Raw genomic sequence first — 19995 nt, 5'->3', positions numbered from 1 at the left:
CAGGCAGAACAACACATCAAGAAAAAGATCTCCAACACTAGAAGCAAGCCGCAAACCACTTGGAACACCAACTTCAACAAACCACTCGACAAAGGCAAGAGTGTGGAAATTGATTCACGTTTCAAAGGGAAGGCGGTTGAAACAAGCAAAGACACCAGACCAGAGGCAGGTAAGACTAATAGCCCTCAGCGTGCAAGAGATATTACTTGTTTCAAATGCAGGGGAAGAGGTCATATGTCTCGCGAGTGTCCAAACAATCGAGTGATGCTCATGACCGAGGCTGGAGACTATGAGTCACATGATGAAGCTGATGTTCAAGAAGATCAAGACGATGAGTATGGTGACATAGCTTATCCAGACACAGGAGAGCTCGTTGTCACTAGACGTGTATTAAGTGTAATGGTGGAGCCAGCCGAGACCATACAAAGAGAGAACATCTTTCACAGCCGTTGCACTATAAAGGGGAAGGTATGTAATCTTATTATTGATGGTGGGTCTTGTACTAATGTTGCAAGTGCTCACATGGTTGATAAGCTAGGCCTTGAGAGAACTAAGCATCCACGGCTCTATAGGCTGAGATGGCTCGATGATAAGGTAGAGCTTAAGATTACCGATCAAGTCACCATTCCATTTAGCATAGGAAAATATCAAGATCAAGTTTTATGCGATGTAGTTCCTATGCAAGCTGTTCATTTATTGTTAGGTAGGCCATGGCAATTTGATAGAGAAACTAAGCATGATGGTAGGACTAATATGTATACTCTTATGCATAACAAAAGAAAAGTTAGTTTAGCACCTCTTACACCATCACAAGTGCATGAACTACAAATGCAAATGCTTAAAGAAAAAGAAAATATCTCTAAGTCAAATTTTCTTGTTCAGCCTAGCTATGTTAGAAAAGTTTTTGCTGCTAAACACACAATGCTACTAATGATCTTTAAGGAGCTTTTGAGCGCAGGTTTAGGTGAACTTGAACTACCACCGGAGATCACTGACTTACTTGACAGGTTTAAAGATGTGTTCCCTGAAGAAATGCCTGAAGGATTGCCACCAATTCGAGGCATAGAACACCAAATAGACTTCATACCGGGAGCAGCTTTACCAAACAAACCAGCTTACCGAATGAGCCCTGAGGAGTCCAAGGAGTTGGAGAGGCAAGTCAAAGAGCTGTTAGACAAAGGATATGTGAGGGAGAGCCTCAGCCCTTGTGCCGTTCCTGTCCTGTTGGTGCCAAAGAGAGATGGCTCCTGCGCATGTGTGTAGATTGCCGAGCTATCAACAACATCACCATCAAGTATAGACACCCAATTTCTAGACTCGATGACATGCTTGATGAGCTTAGTGGAGCCACCTTGTTCTCAAAGATCGATCTCAAGAGTGGATACCATCAAGTGAGGATGAAAGAAGGTGATGAATGGAAGACTGCCTTCAAGACCAAGCAAGGTCTCTATGAATGAATGGTGATGCCCTTCGGCCTCACCAATGCACCAAGTACCTTTATGCGTCTAATGAATCAAGTTCTTAGAGCATACATCAGTAAGTTTGTTGTTGTTTATTTTGATGATATTTTAGTTTACAACAAATGTTTATCTGATCATGTGTCACATCTTGAGCTTGTTTTAAAGACTCTTCGACAAGAAGGCCTTTATGCAAACTTAAAGAAGTGCGCATTCTGCACTGATAAGTTGGTTTTCCTAGGTTTTGTTGTGAGCTCGCAGGGATTACAGGTTGATGAGGAAAAGATAAAAGCCATCAAAGACTGGCCGGTCCCAACAAATATCAGCCAAGTGAGGAGCTTCCATGGGTTAGCAAGCTTCTATCCGCGTTTTGTCAAGGATTTCAGTAGTATAGCCGCACCTCTCACTGCTGTGGTGAAGAAAAGTGTTGGTTTTACATGGGGAGAAGCTCAACAAAAGGCATTTGATACTCTCAAGGAGAAGCTTACCAATGCACCGGTTCTTGTGCTACCCGACTTCAACAAAACGTTTGAAGTGGAGTGCGATGCATCAGGCATTGGCATAGGAGCTGTACTGACACAAGGAGGAAAACCAGTGGCGTTTTTCAGTGAGAAGCTTGGAGGAGCTACGGTTAACTATCCAATGTATGACAAAGAGTTATATGCTCTAGTTAGAGCTTTAGAGACTTGGCAGCATTATCTGATGTCAAGAGAGTTTGTGGTCCACACTGACCATGAAACACTTAAGCACCTTCGAGGACAAACCCATCTCAAGAGGAGACATGCCAGGTGGATGGAGTTCATTGAGACTTTCCCCTACATTATCAAGTACAAGAAGGGCAAAGACAACATAGTGACGGATGCTTTATCTCGAAGACATGCACTCATCGCAACTATGGAGGCCAAAGTTATGGGGTTTGAGTTCATCAAAGACCTTTACAAAGAAGATCCAGAGCTAGGAGAGAGCTTTGAGGAGTGTAGCAGGGGAACTCATGGCAAGTTCTACATCTATGAAGGCTTTATGTTTCGAGACAAGAGACTTTGTATACCGCAATGTTCTCTTAGGAATCTTATTGTCCGAGAAGCTCATGGAGGAGGACTGATGGGTCACTTTGGAGTAGACAAGACACTTGCAGTGGTGAAAGAGCACTTCTATTAGCCTCACCTCAAAAAGGCTGTAGAAGCTCATTGTGCACGATGCGTGATCTGCAAGAAGGCCAAGTCTAGAGTACACCCTCACGGCTTGTACTTGCCATTGCCGATTCCTACAGCACCATGGGTTGATATTTCAATGGATTTTGTGCTGGGGTTGCCAAAGATCAAGCACAAAGACTGTATATTTGTGGTGATGGACAGATTTTCCAAGATGGCACATTTTATACCTTGTGCAAAGGTTAATGATGCATCTCAAACGGCGGATCTATTCTTCAAGGAGGTTGTGCGTTTACATGGAGTGCCAAGAACCATTGTATCTGACCGAGATAGCAAGTTCTTGAGCCACTTTTGGAGAACCTTGTGGAAGAAGCTTGGCACTAAACTTTTGTTCTCTACTACTTGTCATCCCCAAACAGATGGCCAAACTGAGGTGGTGAACAGAACCTTATCTACATTGTTAAGGGCCACTCTTGGAAGAAACATGAAGAACTGGTTGGAGTGCATACCCTTCATCGAATTCGCCTACAACAGAGCTCAGCATGCAGCTACAAAGATGTCGCCATTCGAAATAGTCTATGGATTCAACCCCAAGACCCCAATGGAATTCACACCATTACCACCAGCTGAAGCCGTGAGCTTAGATGGAGAAAGAAGAGCTGATTTCATAAAGAAACTACATCAAAAGGCAAAGGAGAACTTGGAGAAGAGAACTGAACAATATGTGAAGCACGCCAACAAAGGACGCAAAGAAGTGGTGTTTGAACCAGGAGACTGGGTATGGCTGCACATGAGACATGAAAGATTCCCAAACCAAAGGAGTTCAAAGCTAGCACCAAGAGGAGATGGACCTTTCAAGATACTAGAGAAGATCAACAACAATGCCTACAAACTCGAACTACCAGGTGAGTTTAACATATCCTCAACTTTCAATGTATCTGATCTAGCTCCCTATATTGCAGATGATCCAGTTTTGAGGTCAAAACCTCTTGAAGAGGGAGGGAATGATGAGGCCATTCAAGCTGAGCCAGACTTAACCGAGCCACAACTACAAGATGTCGAAATACCAGTCATTCATGAAGGCCCAATAACAAGACAAAGAGCTAAGATTCTTCAATACAAGTACAACCAAAGCATGCTACAAGCAATGTCTCAAGTGGATCAAGAGAGGCCGAGAGAAGACCATGAACAAGTGGAGCCGCATAATGAAGCCCATCAACAACAAGCTTGGACCGGACTACTTGAAGAATGCCAAGAGCTAGCAAACGGCCCAGCTTCAAAGAGTCAAGATATTTGGCCCCTTTTACCAAATCAAGCCCAAGTCTACATGCTGACTATCTCACCAATGAACCAAGACACTTAAGAGGGAAGATTCAAGTCTAGTCAAAGACACACTAGTCTCGGCCACCAAATAAGGTAAGTGTTCAATCAAATTTCAATTCTTTGACTAATGAGTTTCTCTTGTCTTTGGTCTTATGCAGAGACAATTTAATTAGTCTTTTATTTCCTTTTTTTTGAGTCCTTTAATTTAGCATTTTTAATTTACAAGTCTTGTTGTTTTGAGTCTTTACTTTTAAAAGTCTTGTTGTTTTGAGTCTTTTTATTTCTTTGAGTCTATGCTGCTAGGACCATTATATAAGGTCCCATTACAGCCTTGTAATTTTTCACCTTTCATATCAATAAAAAATCGAACTTTCTTTAAACCAGTTTTCTTTGAGAGAAACTTGTTTAACCCTTTGCTCTAGTTGAGACCAGTACCTCCTAGATCAAAGTTCTCGTGTTTTATCACAAGTCTTACACAACTTGTGTGGTACACTTCGATCCACCTTGTCACTTAGCCACCACATCGATTCACTTGTCTAGAGTTGCTCATTCATTTGAATCAACCCTTGGCCATCGACCTAAAGCTTTGCTTCCGATTCTATACAAGTCCTTGACAGCTTGGTGCTTGTATCAGGATCAAACAATATTTCAGAGAATTCTTGGTCAGAACAAACACGCATTTCATCTGCACAAAATGGAAAATTATATTAGCTACAATTGATATACGTTGATATATGGTTGATCGCGAGAATGAAAAATCACCTCCATATCGACACATCTCCCAAAATCTCAATACACAGAAAACGATTTTGCGACGAGGGGTGTTTTTCAATAAGGATTCAAAATGTTCAGTTTCTATGCCCCACGCTATGCAATTGATGTCGAGACCCCTAAAAACCAGAATTAAAATGTGATTTTCCTTAATATCGAGAATACGATAGTAAAGGTTTATATATGTATTAGTCTTTATTGTCTTAAATAATTTATATATCATGTTTGTGAATATTTTATCATGTTTATCATTGACATTAAACTCTCTGATTTTACTAATTTATAACGGTCGTTGTTTACAAGTGCATCTAGATGGTGATCACTCATAATTTTTTTTAGGATCTCTACTTAATTGCAAACAACCTATTGTCATATGTGTTTTAAGATTTGTAAAGGTGATCCAAGTGCATGACATCTGGATTGTTACAACACCTTCAAATGTAGTAAAATTTTGATCGATCCTTCATCCCTCGAAGTTCACCGATTCAAGAAGCTTCTTTTAGAGACTTAGACATAGAATGTTTTTTCTGAAGAAATATTTATTAAAGTTTGTTTCATTTATTATCTAAAATACTATTTTTATTATATTTGATTAATATTAATGGTATAATTTCATTTTATTATTGTAAATAAGTGTTGTTCATCTTAAAAAAATGATATATACTGAAAGTTTAACAAAATATATTATATAATTTAATTATTATTCGTAAACTTAAATATAAAAATATTATACAACTTAAATATATAAAGTTGCTGCGGACAATCACCTAGTATGAAAATAAAGGGTAACCGAATCTTCTTATTCTTATCGTAACAGGGTTAGACGATCAGGTGATTGAACCAAACCAAACATACGAGGACGAGGTTCGTCATCGTTATCGTTATCCCCAACAAGATGATGGCCAAACCTGTCACTGCCACGTGTCAATCCGATCTCCCTCTAGTCTCGTTGGCTTCGTTTGGTCGTTTGATTTCTCACCGGTCGCGTCTTTATCTCATCATCTTCCTCGAAACGTGCAACACATAAAATAGGGTTTAAAAAGATTGCACATTCAGTCTCTTCTCTCTCTAAATTAAAAGTCATTTGGTTAGCGTAGAAGCTTAGGAAGAGAGAGAGAGAAGAACAAAGATGGATCACGAAGCAGATGCTTACCGTACGGATTTGATGACCATAACGAGATTCGTGCTGAATGAACAATCAAAGTATCCAGAATCTCGTGGGGATTTCACGATTTTGCTCAGCAACATCGTTTTGGGATGCAAATTCGTCTGCAGTGCTGTCAATAAGGTGAGATTTCCAACTTGAAATTGGGTCAGGGGAAAAAAAATGTCGCTTTCGATTTGGTTAAGCTTTAATTCTGATCTGAAATCTGAGTTGTCTCCATCGCTTTTAGTGTTTAGCCTGGCCCATTGAGTTAAAGTTATGACCTTTTTGGTGTTGCAGGCTGGTCTGGCTAAGCTAATTGGACTTGCAGGGGAGACAAATATCCAGGCAAGTTAATGTCTTTTGTCTAATTTTTAAGCTTTTTGGATGCTCTTTTTGTTTCTGAGTTTCCATTTTGTTTAATAGGGTGAAGAGCAAAAGAAACTTGATGTGCTATCTAATGACGTTTTTGTCAAAGCTTTGGTTAGCAGTGGCAGAACTGTAAGTAAAACATAGCATTTCGCTGAATTCGAGATGACTCGGACATAGTTGATTTTTGTCTTACAATTATTGTGGCCAATTGAAACCCTGTGCCAGTCTGTTCTTGTCTCGGAAGAAGATGAGGAAGCTACGTTTGTGGAGTCATCCAAGCGTGGAAAGTAAGTTTCAATTGATCCCTTCTCGATTTGGTTATGAAAATATATTTGTTGTATTGGTAATTCATTAGCATAATCGAGTATTTCGATATATTAATAGGTACTGTGTTGTTTTTGATCCACTTGATGGATCGTCAAACATTGACTGTGGTGTCTCCATTGGAACAGTATGTTTCTCCTCACCCAAGTTTTCTTAGAGGACTCCAGAGAACATATCATTCGAAAGTTTATCTTTTAACCTTGAGATTTGTGTATAGATTTTTGGAATTTATACAATGAACCACAGTGATGAGCCAACCACTGAAGATGTCCTGAAACCTGGGAGTGAAATGGTCGCGGCGGGTTATTGTATGTACGGAAGCTCCTGCATGGTACGGGAAAATGAAATTCACAACGGCAACATTAGTGGCAATCAGTCTAATTAGTTATTTCTAGATTTTCAATATGTCGTGATTGGCTTTTTCAGCTTGTGTTGAGCACTGGAACTGGTGTCCATGGATTTACCCTGGACCCATCTCTAGGAGAGTTCATATTAACTCACCCGGACATTAAGGTAATGGGAATAAAAATACACGATCTTTCTCTCGTGTTATAAATTTCTCAAGATTCATTGATTCTTGTGCACAGATTCCAAAGAATGGAAACATCTATTCAGTAAATGAAGGCAATGCGCAGAACTGGGATGGTCCAACTACAAAGTATGTAGAGAAATGCAAGTTTCCTAAAGATGGTTCTCCAGCGAAATCTCTGAGATATGTTGGAAGGTATTGTAATGGGAACCTTCTCTATTTCAAAGCTAAGTCATTGAAAATAGCCTATGCTTCTGTCCCAATTTGGTTAATTTCATTTTCTTAACAGTATGGTAGCCGATGTTCATCGCACACTACTTTATGGAGGAATATTCTTGTACCCGGCTGACAAGAAAAGCCCCAATGGGAAATTGCGGTAAGCTTAGGATTAAACTATGTTCAAGTATAATACCATTGAAAGGTCTTATCTTATTTTGGCTTACATTATGTGAATAGTGTCCTGTATGAAGTCTTCCCGATGTCGTTCTTGATGGAGCAAGCTGGAGGTCAGGCCTTCACGGGCAAGAAAAGGGTAAAGTATCCTGATAACCCTTGAAATGCAAATCTTTAATGGTTTTGTTGGTTATGGTTAAGGTGTCAAGTAGTTAAACCTGCAATGTCATGATGCAGGCGCTGGACCTTGTCCCGGAGAAGATCCATGAGCGTTCTCCGATATTTCTTGGTAGCTACGACGATGTAGAGGAGATTAAGGCTCTGTATGCTATGGAGGAGACGAAAAATTAAGCTTCTTTCTATTTTTCGTATTCTCTCACTTGTCTCTTGTATTCTCTCACTTGTCACTCCTTCCAATGAGACGAACTAAATAACTCATTTATACAAATAAGACTTTTTCTATTTTAAATGCACATAAAATATTTTATTTCTGTTATAATAATAAGTATAATTATTCATAAATATAAATATGAATAAAAATGAGAAAATTTTATATCCGCAAAATAACAAGGCTACTAGTAAAAGAGAGAAATGTGTTTTATAATCGAACGAAAACTTTCGTTTATATAACAGATAAAAAGTTTGGGTTGTTATGCGTAAATAATGATGGTGGGTTCTACAATAATTTATCACGTTTTGATATTGTTTGTTTATATTTGACTTTTAATAATTTATCAGTGTCATTATTACCTCTTGCGTTATATCTTTATTGTCTTGTTCAAAACCTTTCCAAACCATAGAAAGTAAAAAAAGTATAACTACGCAAGTTCTCCCTCGAAATGACTAAATATCATTCCATAAGTCTTGTTGATGACTCATTTCAATGTTATGAACATGTTTTCGAAACATAGTAGTAGGCAACAATTTCGTGAACAGGTCTGCTGTGTTTTCACATGATCGAACATATCTTCTTTTAATTTCCTTATTCTTTTTGAGTTTTTGAGTGTATGAGAAAAACTTTGGAAGGATATGTTTTGTTCTATCATTTTTGATGTATCATTCCTTCGTCTGGGCAACGCATACAGCATTGTTTTTGTATAAGACAGTTGGTTCCGTATTTACGTGAATTCCACTGTTTGACTGGATATGTTGATTTATTGATCTCAGACATACACATTTTCTACTTGTTTCATGGAGCGCGATAATTTCAGTGTGATTCGAAGAAGTGGCCACAAGCGTATGGTTTGAGAACGCCAAGATACAGTAGTGCCTCCGATTATGAACACATATCTTGTTTGTGATCGGGCTTTATGTGGATCCGATAAATATTCTGCATCTGCAAAACCAACCATTTGACTCTTTGAATTTTTAGGATAGAGCAAACCTATACCAATAGTCCCTTGGAGATAACAAAAGATATGCTTGATCCCATTCCAATGTCTTTTTGTAAGGGATGAGCTGAATCTTGCCAAAAGATTAACAGCAAATGATATGTCAGGTCGAGTACAATTGGTTAGGTACATAGGGCTCCAATTTCACTTAGGAATGGTACTTCAGGACTAAGTATCTCTTCTTTTTCTTCATGTGGTTGAAATGGATCATTTTCAACCTTAAGTGATCTAACGACCATAGGAGTACTTAAAGGAGTTACCTTATCCATGTTAAAGCGTCTTGACACTCTTTTCGTATATGTGGATTGATGCACAATATACCCTTTTCTGAATGCTTAATTTGTAAGCCAAGACAATACTTTGTCTGTCCGAGATCTTTCATCTCAAATTCTCCTTTTAAATAATTTGATGCCTTTTGTATTTCCTCTTGAGTTCTGATAATATTTAGATCATCAACATATACCGCGATATTTACAAATCCGGATGTCGTTTTCTTGATGAAAACACATGGGCATATAGGATTGTTAACATATCATTCTTTCGTTAAATGCTCGCTGAGACGGTTGCACCACATACGTCCAGATTGTTTTAGCCCATACAATGATCTTTGTAATTTAATTGAACATAACTCTTTGGGTTTAGAATTTAACGCTGCTGGCATCTTAAATCCGTCGGGGATTCTCATATAGATATCCGTCTCTAATGTTCCATATAAATATGCTGTAACGACATCCATGAGACGCATCTCCAGATTTTCATCAGTAGCTAGACTCAACAGGAATCTAAATGTGATTGCATCTATAACAGGAGAATATGTTTCCTCATAATCTATTCCAGGTCTTTGAGAAAAACCGTGTGCCACAAAACGAGTTTTGTATCTCATAATCTCATTTTTCTCATCTCGTTTCTGAACGAAAACCCATTTGTATCCAACCGGTCTCACATCTCCAGGTGTGAGTACAATTGGTCCGTATACACTTCGTTTATTAAGAGATTCTAGTTCAACTTGCATAGCATCTTTCCATTTCTACCAGTCTTGTCTCTTTTGTCATTCGTATACAGACCTTGGCTCTGGATCTTCGTTTTCATCACCTATTTTCTTTGATCTAGGTATGAGAAAATGTCGTCAACATCATCCATTTCATTTCTATTCCATATCTTTCCATTATGGATGTAGTTGATGAAAATCTCATGATTTCTCTCAGGTTCATGAGGCTCTGGATTATCATTAATTTCATGATTTGCTTCTTCCAAAATACTTTATGATATTTTGGGAGTATTATGCATTTCAGCTTCCTTTCGTTTTCTAGGATTTTTTGTTCTTATAAACGACAGGTCTACCACGCTTCAAGCATGGTCTAGACTCATGTGTATCATCTGCTTTTCCACGTTCTTGTGGTATATCAATACGAACAGGAGTATTTGCAGCTATATATGTGATTTAGTAACCGTATTGGTATCTGCAAATGCATCAGGTAGCTGGTTTGCTATACTCTATAAATGTATAATTCGTCGAACTTCAATTTCTGACTGTTTAGTGGGAGGATCAAGGTGTAACAGAGATGGTACACTCCATTTGATATCTTTTCCCATATCCTTATTTTCTTCCCCTGTAACTGGGAATACTTTCTCATCAAAATGACAATCAGCAAATCGCGCCGTAAAAACATCACCAGTTTGTGGTTCTAGGTATCGTATCATTGATGGAGAATCATATCCAATTTATTGTTTTGGATATTGGATCATATCAAATCATCTACAGATTTCTTGAATATTTTTTTGGGTATTGTTCAATCTTTAATATGATCCATCTCTGTAATTAACATAAACATCAATTAAAAAAACGTAAATTTTATTCATAGAAAAACATTCAATAATTATACATTAGATTGTTGTAAGAACAACACTATATGTTTTAAAAATGAAAATGTAATAATTATACAATCTGTTGAGAGAAACAACATTATTCGTTTGAAAATTGAAATGTAATAATTATACATGGTATTAGCGGAGACTATTCAGTTGTCTCACTACAAGCATTTCAGCTATCTGCTACAGCGGTCTCCTCGAAATCATCCGCAAAGTCGGAGGAGTCGAGGTATGATGTACCCTTGAAGTGTTCCGTGAGGTTCACTTCTTTTCATTTGCCTTTGATAGACTCTTGGTACAACTTACAAAGTTGTGGAGGGGTTCGACAGGTACGAGACTAATATCATGTGGATCCGCATCTATAACATACATCCTCACGCTATTGGGTGGTATGCACTTGGGGTTCTTTCCCCTTTGAAGTTTGTTCAGACCGAACCCACTTGTAGAGTTCCTCCTTTTTGGGTTGTAAGTTTTTTCTCGTCCGTGATTGAATCGACCGTCATGACCCCTATTGGTTTGATTTTTTCTTTCTGGTTTCTCTACAACCGTTGCATTTGCTTCAGGAAATGCTTTGGTTCCCGTTGGTCGGGAATTGTGGTTTCGGATGAGAAGTTCATTATTCTTCTCTGTTATTATAAGTGTTACGATCGATTCAGAGAATCTCGTATACCCACAATTTCTATACATTTCTTATAGGACATGATGTTCCTTATGAAATGTGAGATACGTCTTTTCGAGCATTTCTGTCTCGGTGACGGGCTTACCACAATATTTCAGTTGTGAGACTATTCTCAGAATAATGGAATTATATTCCTCAAACAAAATCTTGAAACCTCAAGTTTTTCCACTCTTCAAGAGCATGGGGAAGGCTTATTTCTCTCTGGTTGTCAACCTGTTCTTTAAGAGCTTGCAACAGTTCTGCTGGGTCTTTTATGTGTGCATATTCATGCGTCACATTTTCATCTAGATGTTTTATCAGGAAAATGATCACCTTTACCTTATCATGGGCAGACGATTCATTTTCCTTTTTTTATGGTTTAACTTTTCCGACTCTAGATGAAGTTCTGCATCGGTAATCTATGCTATGTAGTTTGCTCAGTTATTTTGAGAGCCGGGAACTTATGCTTTTCAATATTTGCCATTTAATTTTCTAAAACACAATTGCAAAAATATTGTTAGTAAGATAAGAATGTTTATATTATAACGAACTGTTTGCATGAATAACTAAAACGATTACAACAAAGAATATTGCATAGAAAAACAACATAACAGTTGAGATATACTCTTCGGGAGTAAATTCTCCAACAGAGACCATAAATAGAAGCAAAAATTACAATTGCGTTTAAAATCAACAACAAACGAATCATCTTTCTTATGGAATGAAAACCGAAAAAAATATTTGAGAGAATATATAATATTTGAGTGAAATGAATGAATGAGAGATAAGTATATTTAAAGATTGGAAAACACTGTTCATAGGCGTTTGAAAAAAGTGGAAAATTTTGAAATTTTTTCTTTGTGACCGTTGATGAGGAAAATAATTAAAGCAATACTTAATCCGAAAAAATTAATAAGCAATCAATTAGATCTATCAATTTTTAGATAAAAAATTTTATATACAGATGACAAAGCCTCTTTATATAATAACAGTTATATAAACAGATATTTAACAGCAACATTATGGTGACACAATCATCCACATTTATTTAGTAAATAAATTACGAAGCGACACAGTCGACCATTATAATATTAATAAGAATAAATAATTATGGTGCATTTAGCAACCATGATATAAAAATAGTAAAACAATAATGAGGCGACAAACCGCCCATTGTAATATCAAATAAATAGTGGTGTGTTGAACATCAACTGAAAAAAGAGCATACGACTTAGGGTTTCTTAAAACATGTATTTATAGTGCTCAAGTCATTTCTGGGCGTCACTTAGGGTTTCTCTAAGTGAGGAAATCATTTTGGGCTTGAAAATGGGTTTTGGGGTCGGACAAACCATTCTCCGCGGTCGGGAAGGACAGGACCAGTGCGAAATGGGTGTTGGCCGCGGGTAGGAATGCATACCGGCTGGTTTACGGGACATCTTGCTCTTCGTGTAACTTTTGATTGAACCGTTGGATTGCCATTCTGTAAAGTGTGCTGGGAAGCTGGTAGTTCCATCTTTAAGGCCTCCAAATTTGAGTTGGATCAGAAGGTGATAAAGTCTTCATTTGAGGGTGAACTTCTGACGGTTTGACTCTGAGCTGAATCTGGTCTTCTATCTATTTTGTTAAGCTTTTTCCTAAGTTTCTTGAAAAGAGACTTGAAACTAAAAATACTAGAAAAACATAATAAAAACACTTTGAAGCAATAGAAAATATAGAAAAAGTATTTCAAGACGATCCATAAAAGTGGTCAAAATACGGTGTTATCAACTCCCCCAGACTTAAACTTTTGTTTGTCCTCAAACAAAACAGAGATCCAATCTTGTTGAGTGAAAACAAAAATAGAAAATGCACAAATCTCAGAGATATGAACTCATAAACTAGGACCATAGATCGTACACAATCCACAACTTAGTCTAGAAAATTCTCACCAAGACACAAAAGATACTAGTCCACTTTTTCCGTCATGCGAAACTTAAACAATCTAAATCTCGATTTCAGTCAACTAGCTCTCTACATTCATTAAGTGCAATAGTGAATTTTCATCAAATACATCATCTAGGATATATGGCGTTTGGCATTTAAGGGCTGTTTAAGTGGTGGAGTGAAAGTGTTTCAGGTTATCTGATGAATCTGGAGGATGCAAGATATTATGCCAAACCGCAAGAGAGAGAGTGGACCTGTTGATGTCCGCAGTTTTCAGTCACTTATTCTTGCCAAATGTTGTTGCACAATCCTTCCTCCTTTGTTGTGAACAGCTGTTCCCCCAGACTTAGATCTTTTTCGGGAATCAGAAACATGATCTCCAAAACTCCATATAATCGATTGCCCCAAGGTTTTATTTCCTTTCCTTTCTTATTTTTCTTTTCTTTTTCGGAATTTTTTTTATTTATTTTTTTTTTGAAAGGGGAAATAACCTTTTTAGAGAGAGAGAGTCTAAGGGACAAAAATGTACCAATGTTTGGCAATTTTTCTGAAACAAGCTGAGTTTTCTCCTTTGTTGAATCCTTCCGATAAAGTTTTCGGCAAAATTGCAGTTCTTCGTCTTAGTGACTGAAAACTACGTTGTTCCTCATTCTCTCCGACGTTTTTGCACATATCTGCATATAAGACAATGGAAAACAAGAGTGCATGTGGTTTGAAAGAGACTTGGTTAAGGTAGGAAACTATCTAAAGATGAACTAGCCATTCAGGATCAATAGAGAGTGGTAGAAAGGGTAAAGGAGTCCTGAATGTATGATTCATTTACCTGGTCTAATGCTTTAATGAAAAAAATAAGTCCATGTTAATTCCAAATAAAACAGAGCTAGTGTATTTCTTCATCTAAATCGAAATCATTCAAATTCCTCTAGGATACTTCGATTCAAATGTGCTTAGCTACCGCATAGTCTAGTCCTAAATCATTAATTAGCATGTCACTAGGAACAGTCTAAAAGCACACAGTCAACTATCATTGATTCATGTTCACCATTCCCTTTAAAGCGTATTTTGTTTTGGAAACCTTTTTTAAAAAACTTAAAGAAAATGCAAAATGTGTAGATAATGCAGGACTCATGAAAGAAAAGTGGTTAGAAAGGGATGAAATCCTCCCCCATACTTAAATCACACTTTCCTCAGTGTGAAAGAAGTCGAGATTTGATGAGAAAAATGCATAGATATATCGAATTTGGTAAGCCAAAGGGAACTTACCTAGATCCGGGATGATGATTGAGATGGACCGGATCCATTCGGGAATATGCAGGAATGTGATAAATGGTGATGGGAGATGGAATGGGACTTGGTGAGGTGGAAAGGATGAAAGTGGGTGGTTTAGAGTCAGGGGCGGTTGAACGACCATTGGCCGCGGTCCGGGCTCACGCGACCGCAATGAAACTATGCCTGGCCGCGGTCACAAAGACTTGGCCCTGGTTTAATAACACCGTATTTTGACTACTTTTGTGGATCGATTTTAAATGCTTTTCAAATAGTTATTTATTTATTTTAAGTGTTTTTACAATGTTTTCTAGTATTTATATTTTCAAGACTCTTTTCAGGTAATTAAGGCAAAAGGTGTGCATTTTGGAGTAAAATATCATTTTGGAGAAATTCGGATCGTCAGAAGTTTCACATCCGATGAAGACCTTCTCACCGTCAGATAATCGCCAAAATTGGACATAATATAAAGGAGACAACTATATTTCAAATTCAATTTGTTTGGAGACAATCCAATGGTTAGATCTCCGGATATCCTTGATGCACTGAAGTTATGTTCTGCAGTTTCGCGAAGGAAACAAGCGCAGAATGAAGATTCAACCTCACAAGCCAATCTCCGCGGGTCCACGCTCCACGACCGTGGAGAACGCACTCTTGACCACGGTTACGACTCTCTGGTCGTGGCCAAACCCTCATTCACCACAAGTAGAAGCCTCGCGACCAGGACCGACTAAAAGGCTGGCCCATGACCCCATTTCAAGCCCAATTTGTCTTCTCTTCAAAGAAAACCCTGAGGGATGACTGGACAGAGTTGAAAACATATAAATATGTATCTAAGCAGACCTATTTTTCGTGTGCCTCAGAAGAATCCCTCTTGGGAGCCACCAAATTTAGTTTTCTAGGGTTTTTATGTTTTTATGCTCTTAGTTTTTAGTTTAGGGAGATAGAGATTTCTCTTGAACCCTCTTTATGTTCTATCTTTACTTTAATTCAGCGTTTACTTTTATGCATCTTTAAATTTCGTTTTTACGTTCTTCATATTGATTAGTTGTTTAAAGGATTTGCAGAGAGGTTCTTCTCCAAGCTTAGATCTTGAAATCGAGGTGCTTCTTCATCTTCTTGTCTCTTTTTCTCTACTTCTTTCTTTCAATTACTTTATGCACGTTTTGGAATAACGAGGTCTGAGTTTAAAGGCTCCATTGAAGGGAATCGACTACTTCGGTAGGGATCTTCGTGAGATAATCCAAAGCCGAATTCTAGAAATATTTCTTCTAAGTTTTTATATACTGCTGAATCTATCGCTACAGCCTAGATATTGATCTAGATGCTTGGTGTTGCGAAATTTTTCATGAAGTGTCAGATCTAGCTTGAGAAGAGCGATTCTACCATAGGAGTGGAAACCTACCTATGGGTGAATCGTGAGTGTTGACGAGTCTTGTGCATGTTCCTGTGTCTTCTCACTTCCAGGGCCAGAGTGGAAACCTACTGGTCAGGACTGCGAGAGACTGTTGGTTATGACCACGACAGTGGCGTAGTCATACCATCGTGACTCGAGTTCTAAAATTTACTAGGATCAATTTTAATAGCTTGTTTTGCGCGATTTGAATCGATCATATCCTGTAAACATCTTTTATATTCAACATCGATCATATCCTGTAGACATCTTTTAAAACCCTTTTTAAAACCTTTTTTAAAATTAAAACCCTTTTCAAACCTTTTTAACACACACATATATATATATATATATATATATATATATATATAAAATCGTGACAACCTACCCAAAACCCCGTTTTTGTCTTAGAATTCATTTACTAATTCTGGTTCTAAGGTTCTGCAGGTAAAGCAGATTCTCTGTGGATCGATACCCTAAGTACTACAATGCATTGTTGTGTACTTGCAGATATCTAGGGTTATAAATTTAAAACATGAAGCTGCAAATTCAACTTTAGCAGCATCGTGGTCGAAGTAGGCTTGGCTGCGGTCCAAACTCCTGCGACCGCGGGGGCTTAAATGTGGCATGTTCCTGTTTCTCCTTGGTTCCTGCTGGGCCGAGCAGTCGGAAACCATCCTTCTTTTTGGTTTTTTTCTGGTTTTTTGATTTTTTTGGCTTTTTGAATTATAAGAAACAACTGAAACTTAGAAAAAGAAAAAGATCAATAGAAAAAAAGAAAGAAAAATCCAAAAGAAAACAATAACTAAATGGGTTGCCTCCCATTAAGTGCTTGTGGTTTAAGTCGTTTAGCTCGACTTGGTGTAGGACTTGACTTAGTCCAACGAAGAAGACCTTGAACTAAGACAAGTCTTTTTTGAAATCTCCTTGTTTTGCTTAGCAGGTTCTTTGTCACTCCAAAGTTCTGCTTAAAACTCTTCTGTTGCAGGACGTTTTACTGCTTTCCTGTTGTAGGGACAGCTTCTGTGAAGACATCTTTGTCGATATTAGCAAATGAGATCCTCCAGTTTAGCCATTCCATGATGGCTCTGGAAGTTGCTAGAAAGGAGCATCCGAGAATCACAGGATGTGCTGCGTTTTTTGTTTCGACAATGTAAAAGTCGACAAGCACAATGCAATCTCCTATTCTCAAAGGAATGTCATGGGCTATTCCTTTAGGTGTGGCATTGGAATCATAAACTAGACTTATCATCGTTCTAGTCCTGCGCACGTGCTTAGTACCAAGTCTCAAAGCAATTTCCTTGGACATCATATTGAGACACGTTCCAGCCAAAGCAAATTGTTAAACATTTCACCTCTATGCAAACAAGAGATGTGAAACTGACCTTTAGTTTTGACCTTATGGAGAGTTAGAACTTGCCTTTCTTTGTAAGTGTTGGCTGATGTTTCAAATGCTGAATAGGACTCACAAAAGAAGGCTGCAACGCGTATTCAATGATTGAATCTATGTACGGCGTCTCGATCTTGTCGCGCATTGGGTCTTCTTGGATTGAAGAATCCGCTGAATCCTCGGCACTTTTCATTGCCATTTTTCAGGGGACACAAGATATAGGTTCTTCCGAGTCTGTTTCTTCATCTGAAACCTGATTTCTTCCTTCCTGGGTTGCTTTTTCGGATGCTGAAGGTTGAAGTTGGGCTTGAAGGTGCTAACTCTTTCTTGCAAATTCTGGAGGTGAGATTGAACGACCAATCCCTGCGGCCAGAGGCCTCGCAACCACAGAAAAAGGGGTCTTGGCAGCGGTCGAAGGAGATGGACCAGCGGCTCCGAATGTGACCTGCTCAGGGTTTGCTTCTTTTCCCTTTTTCATTATAGTTGGTGCGACCCTCTTCAGCTTCTTTCCTTGGTAGTCTACCATCATCTGGTTGGCCCTTGTTTGTCTTGAACTTACACCACGTTGTAGTTTTGTTTTCTGATCAGGGTCTTTCAGAGATTTCTTAGAAAAACCTCTAACAGGCTCGATGTCGGAGATCTGTTCCATTCTTGCATCAATCTCTCATGCTTTGAGCTCGAGTTTGCTTAGCCTATACTCGATTTCTTGCAGCTCCTCGCCCGTCTTCTCTCTATACCAGGAGAGGTATTCTCCAACTTCCTTGATCTCCCGTTTTGATTTGATAATATCGCTTGAGTTTTGTATGATATCGTAACCTTGCCTTGTCTGTTCTGCTGGGACTTGATCGATCATTCCGGCTAGGGTTTGTGCGTCCTTATGGGTTTGCTCTTCCAGGATCCTGACATGATCAGCCAGATCATCAAACTTTCTGTTGAACTCTTCAGAAATCGAATCAATCCTCTTGAGCAGGGTGTTTTTGGTGAGGATTTGCTGATCAAGGAACTGGTCTATCATTCCTTCCAGACGTCCCATGCGTATGCTGATCCTGAAGTTTTCCTCTTGCTGGCTACGGCCCCGGATAAATCAGAGGAGGACCATAGGGATCTTCCCGGCAGCAAGCAGGTTCACGGCGCCAGTGATACGGATGGTTCGGTTGGGTGTATCAATCCATATGGCTGAAATCTCGAGCGTTATGTTCTTCTCTGCGTCTGGTGGCTTGAGGAGTGTTGTAAAAACCTCCCTCGTAGTAGGGATTATGATTTATAGGGTCCATTGCTTCGGGAACTGAAACTTAAAGAACCAAAAAGATGGAAATAAGCAGAAAAAGGGTTCTAGAGTCGATTTACCAACCCTTCTTAGGGTTTTGCGGAAAAGAAAATGCGTGCCTTCCCCTGCAACGGAGCCAAAAACTTGATGTCTGCGTGTGTGAGGGTTGTTAAGTTTTACCCTAAATGAAATCAATTGACGCAAGTGCACAACTAATCGATTGTAGTACTTAAGGATCAAATCCACATGGAATGAGGTCTTTTCTGCAAAAGCCTTTGAAAGAAATGTGAAGTAAGGAAGTCTAGAACTAGGCGATTTTTGTAGGGGTTTTGGTGCTGTCTTTAAAACGTAAAAACAAGTCTAAACGGGAAAGTACGAGAATTAAAATGACCTAATAAGTAAACCTAATGAAAACGACTAAAAACGGGAAACCGGCTAAACCTAATTTGCTTGTATGAAAATGGGCTGAATGAGTAAAATACTAGACAAAAAACTTGAATGAAAATCGGTGTACAGCAATAGAAAAGAAGCACTGGGTTTTCAGGGAAATTCTCTCTAGGAAATGAACGATTCAAAACATTGCTAAAAAGTAAATTAAAAAGATCAAAGTTAAAACTTATCAGAACTCTCGTCACAAACGTACGAATACGCCACTGTCGTGATCATAACCAACTATCTCTTGCAACCCTGACCAGTAGGTTTCCACTCTGGTCTTGGAAGGGAAAACATGCATTTTTGTTAAGCCTCGTCAACATTCACAGCTCGCCCAGAGGTAGGTTTCCACTCATATGGTTGATCTGCTCTTCTCAAACTAGATCTGGCCCTAGATGAATACTTTCGCAACACCAAGGACCTAGATCAGATTGTAGTTCATGACGCTACTTCCATGCATTAAAAATAAGTTTAGAAGAAAAAAGTTCTAGGATTCGGCTTCAATAGCTAATGGAATCCTCATCGAACATACATAGCCCCCATCGAACATACATAGCCCCCATCGAAAATCCCTAAACCCAAAAATAAAACTACTTAGGCATGATTAAAGAAAGAAAAAACATTGTATTGAAAAGCTGAGTAGAAATCAATATTGGAGAAGAAAGAAAAAGGGTTCAAGAGATAGATCTCTATCTCCCTAAACTTAAAAGAAAGAAAAGTATTGAAAAACCCAAAAAAATATTCCTAAGCATAAAAGAGCATACGACTTAGGGTTCCTAAAACATGTATTTATAATGCTCAAGTCATTTCTAGGCGTCACTTAGGGTATTTCTAAATGAAGGAATCATTTGGGCTTGAAAATGGGCTTCGAGGTTGGACAAACCATTCTCCGCGGTTGGGAAGGACGGGATCAGTGCGCAATGGGTGTTGGCTGTGGGTAGG

At 38.5% G+C, this 19995-nt stretch overlaps 1 protein-coding gene across 1 annotated transcript; it reads left to right on the top strand.

Annotated features, from left to right (window-relative positions):
* The first annotated feature begins 5723 nt into the window (after positions 1-5723).
* On the top strand, positions 5724-7937 carry LOC18010991 (fructose-1,6-bisphosphatase, cytosolic). The gene is made up of 11 exons (XM_006393714.2): positions 5724-5990; positions 6147-6194; positions 6273-6347; positions 6444-6505; positions 6603-6669; positions 6760-6873; positions 6969-7055; positions 7130-7266; positions 7361-7447; positions 7528-7603; positions 7702-7937. Exons 1-11 carry the CDS (start codon positions 5832-5834, stop codon positions 7813-7815), a joined length of 1026 nt encoding a protein of 341 aa, XP_006393776.1. The 5' UTR covers positions 5724-5831; the 3' UTR covers positions 7816-7937.
* The last annotated feature ends 12058 nt before the right edge of the window (positions 7938-19995 follow it).

Source organism: Eutrema salsugineum, unplaced genomic scaffold (assembly GCF_000478725.1).
Source record: "Eutrema salsugineum unplaced genomic scaffold, Eutsalg1_0 scaffold_7, whole genome shotgun sequence".
Classification (NCBI taxonomy): Eukaryota; Viridiplantae; Streptophyta; class Magnoliopsida; order Brassicales; family Brassicaceae; genus Eutrema; species Eutrema salsugineum.
The sequence above is the reverse complement of the archived record's forward strand: the minus strand, read 5'-3'. Positions and strand labels throughout refer to the sequence as shown.